Here is an 8,355-nt window from a genome sequence, read left to right on the forward strand (position 1 = left end):
TTACAGACAGGAAACCAAGGCAAAGAAGTTTAAGTGGCTTGCATCAGTCCCAAAGCTGGCAAGGGAAGAAGGTGGAATAAGCTGCGGCATGCTACCTGGGCACACTCAAGACATATCAGAGCTGACAGCAACCACAGGAGACTACATAATACAAATACGTGACATCACAGGAAAATGAATCAGGAGCCAGTTCATAGATGAGGGAACTGAGGTTCAGTAAGCTCTCACGGCCTGCCCAACGCCAAGTAGTATATTTTAAAAATAATTTCGAATATATCTAAGGCATTTTACTTTTATTTCTATTTTTAAAGTTTTTTTTTCAAGATTTGTTTATTTGAGAGAGAGAGAGAGAGAGAGCAAGAGTGGAAGAGGGAAAGAGAGAAACTCAAGCAGATTCCACACCCAGCTCAGAGCCCAATGAGATGATCTGAGCCGAAATCAAGAGTCAGATGCTCAATCAATAGAGCCACCCAGGCACCCCAAAAGTATTTTATTTTTAAATCGTGAGAAGTAGAGCAAAGCTGTTAGGAAACTGGTACTGAATTCCACAGCCAAATTTTAAAATTCAGCAGTACCACTTAACCAGCTATTTTACTGGGGAATTAAAAATTAAATATGTATGGACAACTGTAAGAATAAATGCTTGAGAAATGTTAGCTACTATTACTATGACTGACCTAATTCCTGCAGCTAGGGTCCCAAAGCACATCGAGAATTCTAGACAAAATTGTATAGTTCTCTTTGAAAATGCTAATGGAATAATTATAGTATTAGATTTGGAGAGGAATAGAAAAGGAGAGTCTGAAAGGGGAACCTTTTCTTTTACTTTTTTCCTGATACATCTATTTTAAAAACCCTATAACTTAGAGTCAAATTTTCAGAAATAGATTTTCATTCTATTTCTTCCCACTGCCCGCACAGTCGTTCTGATTAATATCCAAAAACATGTTAGAAATAGGAAGGAGACGCCAAGGATAACCTTTAGTAAATCTAAAGAAGTAGCAGCTTTAAAGAAGAGGAGGGTATAGCCCCAGTGGGCCGACTGTGCCTGAGGCACTCACAGGCCTATGGTCTTGAAGAGCATGGCTTGATTCCAAATCACACAAAATTCTATTAATCCAGCTCTTCCACTTATTAGGTGACCTCAGGCAAAGTGACTTAATTTCTCTTGATGCCATCAAGAGCCTTGGAACCCTGAGCTGCCCCAGCTGCTCCTCTATGATGGAATCTTTGGGATTCAGGGTGATTGCCATTCCCTGTGAGGTTTATGGAATTTACCATATTGGTTTTCAGGCCTACTTCACAAGCCCTGAGAGGTATTAAAAAATATATAATTTTTTTTATTAAGTAATCTCTATGCCCAATGTGAGGCTCGAACTCGTGATCCAGAAATCAAGAGTCTCATTCTCTACAGGCTAAGCCAGCCAGGCACCCCCTGAGAGGTATTTTTTTTTTTTTTTGGAGTCTTTCAGGAACAGAATGGCCAGTTGAAGTGGCTACTTGAGATTTATCAAGTAATTTAGTTGGACAAATAGGCCCTGACTTGGCATTGAATCAAATGAATATCAAAAATCTAATGAGCAGAGCAGCCCGGGTGGCTCAGCAGTTTAGCGCTGCCTTCAGCCCAGGGCCTGATCCTGGAGACCCGGGATCGAGTCTCACATCAGGCTCCTGCATGGAGCCTGCTTCTCCCTCTGCCTGTGTCTCTGCCTCTCTCTCTCTTTCTCTGTGTGTCTCTCATAAATAAATAAATAAATAAATAAATAAATAAATAAATAAATAATATTTAAAAAACGATCTAATGGGCAAAGATATGCTCTATAGCAGATGGATCTGATATTCTATCAAGGGTGCACCTGGGTGGCTCAGTGGTTGAGCATCTATCTGCCTTTGGTTCAGGTCATGATCCTGGGGTTCTGGGATCGAGCCTGCTTCTCCCTCTACCTATGTTTCTGCCTCTTTCTGAGTCTCTCTTGTGAATAAATAAATAATACCTAAAAAAAAGAGAAGATATTCTATCAAGACAGAGCCATCCTCTTCATCTCATCCACATTCCCAATCATCTCAAAGTGAAGCTCAACCAGTTATCTTTTAGCCTCACCTCTTCTTTCCACACACTCCCCAGAGCTGAGCCAAAGGAGAGAGCGAAGCATTCCCATGTTTGGACAGACAGGCTGATGTGCAGGTGCTGTAAGGTACACTTAGCTGACTAGAGTCTGAATGGGCCCTTGACGCTGGATTTCATACGAATTCACTCCTCACAGGGCTCTCTATGTCACCGCGACGCCCCAATCATCCTTTCCCAAAAGGGCCCTGCTTTCCTACAACGAGCGGCGCCCGATGCCCTGCTTCTAACTCAGCTCACGGGGTCTCTGGGCTGTAGGCTGCCAAAGACAGGTTCCCACTGAACTTCAGAGTTCTGGGAAAAAGAAGTTCCCCTACTGAAATGCTACATACCTTGTACCCATACAACTGACTTTCCAAGGCTCCTCAGATTTCTTATTTACACAGACTTCTGTCACTAGAGCCTTCACAGCAACTTCGTTCAATCCAGAACCTGGCTCAGGAGGCATTTCTTTTTTTCTTAAGATTTTATTTATTTATTAGAGAAAGAGAGAGAGGGGAAGCACAGAGGGAGAGGGAGAAGCAGACTCCCCACTGAGCAGGCAGCTGGACACAGGGCTCAATCCCAGGACCTGGGGATCCCGACCTGAGCCAAAGGCAGACACTGAATGGACTGAACCACCCAGGAGGCATTTCTAGACTTAGGACTTAAACTGCTCATGACAGCATGTTGTAATATGGATAAAGTTGAAAAATGGTGCTGGGTATTCGGGGACAGATTATGTGTGTAATATAGGAATCATCATTTATTATGACTTTGCACATGTATATCATGGCCCTCTTGCCTACCATTTATATATGTTAGTTTAACAATAATCCTTGCAGTTCTCCTTGATAGTAGGGAGCACCACCTTTAGCTGGCTGCTCACTTCTCATTTACTGGGAGGAAGCGTTCTCCCTAATTTATAGATAAGGTAACCAAGATCAGGAGGTTAAGGAACTTGCCTAAAATCGCCCAGGATGTGTGGGGTAAAACAAGGATTCAGTCGAAAATAGTTCAACTCTGGAATTCAGGCTCTTTCTTTTTTTTAAGATTTTATTTATTTATTCATGAGAGACAGAGAGAGAGAGAAGCAGGCTCCATGCAGGGAGCCCGATGTGGGACTTGATCCCAGAACTCCGGATCACGCCCCGAACCAAAGGCAAACGCTCAACCGCTGAGCCACCCAGGTGTTCCTGGAATTTAGGCTCTTAATTACTATACCTTTCTATCCTCCCTGTTAGGTGAGGACATGAGACACATGAACATTCTCTAACATGCCTGAGGTCACATCCTTATTTGCATTTGACCCAAAGGTCTACATGACAGCTACATGGCCTTTGAAACAGTAAGCTAATTCTAAGCTTCAGTCCTGGATACATACATCAGTGCAGCCAGAAGAATTCTGTCTCAGACGCTAAAACATGCATCAACCCAGTGCAGAGCCTCACAGTGGCTTTTCCAGATGAAAAGCCCAATCAGATAGTGGCCGATGACATCTTCCGGTCTCTGATAACCCCTGTGCTACTAGAGCTGCCGAAGATGAGGCCAAGTGCGTGAATCTGTTCACATGTCAAAAGTTGTATCATAAGACTTAGCAGCTCATGATTAAAGAGGCAACTGGGGCCCTCAAAAACAGAAATGCCCTTTCAGAAATTTTCCACATTTGTTCTTGCTTCAAGCCGTGATAAAGTGTTTCCAGGCAAACACACCAGCTAAAAATGACCCTATTTTCTGAAAGAGAAGTGGCCGGTTTGCATGCAGCACTTACAAAGGTTCCTGGTACCACAGACCACAAAACAGGAATCCCAGAGGATCTTGCGACCTCAGAGCAGGAATATTCCTGAGCTGCCCAACCCCCTTCCACTCAACAGGGATGCAAGTGAGCTGAAGCCACTTGTCTGAAGCCAGTGAGCAGGTTAGTGAGTGGCAGAGCCAGGATCTGTACGGAGGGGCCTAACAGGCAGGGGTTGCAAACAGCTTCAGTCCGAGCAAGGACTCACTCTTGCCGTAGACTCACATTTGCCCAACTCCCCCGCCTCCCTTGGAGACAAATTCTGGTTTCAGACATTCTAATGAAGCTTCTCATTTCCCAGATCTCCCAGTGGAAACTTTAAGGACAAATCAAGAAACCTTAGGGCTAATGTCATCGACTCTTTGCCAAAAGTGACCCTAAGGCATGTGCACAGGCTCCTTTTCATAGACCACAGGGATCTCGAGAGAGACCGAGAAATAATACTTTGCCCCCAACACCTACATACAAGGACCCTTCTTGGCTCCTCAAAGCTGAGAGCCTCCAACTCGCTTGACTGAAGAGTGGACGGGGCGGCATGAGCCGGAGCAAAGTGAGCGATGAAAAACAGCTGGAGGACAGATCCCTCTAGCCTGGCGCTCTCCTGGCTGCAGCCCTTAACCCGCCCAGGGGCTCCCCCCCCCCCTCCGGTGGCCGTGGCCGGCGGGACACGAAGGGCCGCGTCACCGGCGGCGTCGCCCAAGTCCGGAACAAGAGCTGGAGACCGAGAACTGCAGATGGGCTCCCGCTGGGGCCCGGGGGGCGGGGGGCGCCGGGGCGAGAGACCCCAGGGGAGGGTGTGGGAGGGAGGGCCAGCCGCGGCCGCTGCCCCAACGCGCCGGGGAAGGGCTGCGCTGGAAGTCGCGCAGGGAAACTTTGGTTTTGTTGTGGAAGCAAGTTCCCGAGCCACCAGGAAAGCCTGGCCCGCGCGCCCTGCCCCGGGCCCGCAGAGCCGCCGCGAGGCCCCGGCCCGGCCGTCCGCGGGCGCTCACCTGCGATGTCCCAGAGCTGCAGGCGCACCACCGTCTCCGGGTCCCAGTGCAGCACCTTGAGCGCGAAGTCCACGCCGATGGTGGCCCGGTAGTGCGAGGAGAAGTTCTGGTGCACGTAGCGCTTGATGATGCTGGTCTTGCCCACGCCCAGGTCGCCGATCACCAGCAGCTTGTACAGGTGCTCCTTGTGCGGGGCCTGCATCCTGGCGGGCCGCCCGCGTGCCGAGCCGACCGGGAGCGCAGCCGGGGCCTGGGCGCACCGAGTGGCGGGCGCGGGCGCGGGCGCGGGGCGGGGACGGGGCGGGCCGGGCCGGGCCGGGGGCGGAACTCCTCCCGCCGCCGAGGGACGCGCCGACCGGCGCCCCGGGGCTCGTCCTCCCTCCCTCGGTCCCTCCCCGCGCCGCCCCGCAGGGCGGAGACCCGAGCGGCCCGGGCCCGCGAGGCGGGGGCTCGCGGCCCAACGCCTGCTGCAAAGCTCATTCGTGCTGCACCTGACGGTTCCCAAAGAGCCCCCCGCGCCTGTGAGCCTCAACACCAAGCGGTGAGGCGCGGGCTCTGCTCTCCCTGTTTGCGTGCGCGACAACTGCGTGGGCAAAGCGCGGGCCACCGCGGGCGGCAGGTGACCCCGGGTCCCGAGCCCCCGCCCGCCCGCAGCCCGCGCCGCCCGGACCGCTGGGGAGACCGTCACCGGGGCTTGCTTCCCTGAGCTCTGGGGTTTGGAGGGGAACGACCCTGGATAAGTCATTTGACCCTGCGCCAGCCTCTTCCCCAGCGCGGCGCTAACGCTAATCGGGCTGCGCTGCCGCGGGGGAGAACTGGCGGGCGCCCCCCCACCTGCGCAGCTGTCAGCGGCCATACACGGGGACCACCTGGGCTGAAACCGCAGCCGGCATCCTTGGCTTTTAGCCGCCTCCTCTCCTAAAGCTCCGGGAAGCCCCGAAAGACAATGTCAATAACTAGTCAGATTATTTTAAGTGATAATAATGGCAGGCATTTATCCAGACTTGCCATGTGCCAGTTTTTATATACATATCATCTTATTATCCTAGCAGTCTTTTTTTTTTGAAAGATTTTATTTATTTATTTATTCATGATAGACACAGAGAGAGAGAGGTGGGGGCAGAGACACAAGCAGGCTCCCTGCAGGGAACCCAACGTGGGACTTGATCCCGGGTCTCCAGGATCACGCCCTGGGCCAAAGGCAGGCACTAACCGCTGAGCCACCCAGGGATCCCCTATCCTAGCAGTCTTAAAATTGATACCATAATTCTTCCCATTTTACAAAGGAAGAAACTGAGTTCTAGACATTCTACGTAATGTACCCAATGTCAATCACTAATAAAGAAAAAAAATTAAAACTCAATTTTCTGAACCAAAGACTTTGTGTGTTTCTGTTTAATGTATTCCTTTAGCCAATATATATTTGTGGTTGGGATGCTACAGAAATAACACAAAGACTCCTCACTGTTGATCCCCCAGAAACCCCGTTCCTGTTTCACCTGACCTGTCGGGTGTTGGCCGTGTTCGCATTTATACATTGGTAGGTTTGTGGCTTGTTAACGTGTTAGTTTGGGATTTTTTGAAAATGATTTTTATACCAAGAGAATATAACTTAACGCTAATAACAACCTAAAACAAGAAATGGAAGCTACTGGTTATTCTTTTAGTTTTTCACAGGATTAAATACAGATTTTTTTTTTCCTGTATCTTAAGTGCAATTTGAGATAGACTGGCCAGAGAGAACACTTATAAAAATAAATACTTTTTAGGGGACACGTGGATGGCTCAGTGGCTGAGCATCTGCCTTTGGCTCAGGGTGTGATCCCGGGGTCCTGGGATCGAGTTCCACATCAAACTCCCTGCAAGGAGTCTGCTTCTCCCTCTGCCTGTGTCTCTGCCTCTCTCTCTGTCTCTCATGAATAAATAAACAAAATCTTTAAAAATAGTAAAAAATTTAAAAACTACTTTTGAATAGCTTCTTTGAAAAAAAAAACTTTACATCCTTGTGGGTGGAGGCAGACAAGACAAACAAAAAGAAATAAGTACGATTTGTAACATATTAGTGGGTGATAAAATAAGGGAAGGGAATGGGTATGAAGAGTTGGAATGGGATTGGTCTTTTAGATAGGGTTGCCAGGGAAGGCCTTGCCGAGAAGGGAACAATTGAGTAAAAACATCCTTTTCTCCGGAAGTGTCATGCAGATCTAGATGATGAGCATCCTGTACCCGAGTGAGTCATTTTTCACCTGAATATTCCAGGAACTCAGCAACGTCCACATTATGTCATCTCATCATCCCAGCTATGTCAGGGAGGATTTCATCCAGTTTATGAAGAAAGCAAGACAGAGAGCAGCTTTCCCAAACCCACATGAAGTGTTAAAACGGAGATTCCAATAAAGGTTTGTGTGAAATGGAGAAGAGAAAGGTTGGTGGGCCCATTGGCTTTCTGCCTCCATCTGACACTGCGCTTGAGGCCTTCCTCCTCTATAAGCCCAGACAAGCAGAGGGGGACCCTCGCTGCCTGACCTGGATGAATCACATAACCTCTCTGAAGCTCAGTTTCCACATCCACAAAATGAGAAGAAGGAGATCTACCTTCTAGAGTTGTTGGTAAAAGTAGAGACCATATAATAAAATGCCAAGGCTGTAGAAGGTGCTGAATGACAGCTATTAATAGCAAATGACCGACAAGCTTTTCACACCACGGTCTCTGGAATACTGGAGACCCACATCATGTCTGGTCAGCTTTCTAACCCCTCGGGGGGTAACTCAGAGGCTTTGCTCATAATGGGCACTACATGAAGGTGTGCAGAATTGCCCTGGTTTGTGTTTTATTGAATGCTTAGATAGGTAGACATCATTCTTTGGTTTCTGCCCACGCAGGGACACACCAAGCAGATTATATCTGACGAGCGAACCAAGTGTTCTACCTACCTTCAGTGCTGGCCAACGCTGTGGCTTCATTTTGCAGGGAGGGGGGTCCACAATCCTGAGGGGCCTTAGGCCCTTCTTAGAGCTTGAAAACAGCAATAATGACAAAGGCCCTCCCCAGATCTAAAATCGTGGCTCTGGAGATCTGAAGACAAGTTTGGTCTGGGCAAGGAGCTGGTGGTAGATACAGGGAGGGGGTGGGAGTTTGAGGCACAACATGAGCCAGCCCTCAATGTTAGGCCTGACCCAGCTGCTTACAGGCCCCAGCCTGTTTTCCCAGCCTTGTCCAAGCTGAGTCATCCCCACCCTCACCTGGCCTCCTCTGCCAATCAGGAGCATGCTGGAGCGCCAGACGGTGAGATTACCGCATAGGACAGGTAGACCAAGATTCAGGTTTTCTGAGACCTAAAGCTTCTGAAATTGGGGGGCGGGCAGGGAGTAGCCTTTAAGCGAAAGAACACAGAATTAAGGAATAAGTCCTAAAGATTCAGCCTCAGGTGCAGGAGAGCCCTCTGTCTCGGGCAGTGGCCCACGAG

The 8,355-nt window shown here is 49.1% G+C and overlaps 1 protein-coding gene across 1 annotated transcript in view; it reads right to left on the reverse strand.

Moving 5' to 3' along the window:
- Window positions 1-5,166, reverse strand: part of RAB38 (RAB38, member RAS oncogene family) — a 55,524-nt gene extending 50,358 nt beyond the window's left edge. Inside the window, exon 1 of the mRNA XM_072794964.1 lies at window positions 4,889-5,166. Within this exon, the coding sequence (XP_072651065.1) occupies window positions 4,889-5,090 (202 nt within the window). The 5' untranslated portion in view covers window positions 5,091-5,166. The remainder of the gene's footprint in view (window positions 1-4,888) is intronic.
- Between the last annotated feature and the right edge of the window lie 3,189 nt (window positions 5,167-8,355).

This window comes from Canis lupus, chromosome 23 (assembly GCF_048164855.1).
Source record: "Canis lupus baileyi chromosome 23, mCanLup2.hap1, whole genome shotgun sequence".
NCBI classification, from domain to species: Eukaryota; Metazoa; Chordata; class Mammalia; order Carnivora; family Canidae; genus Canis; species Canis lupus.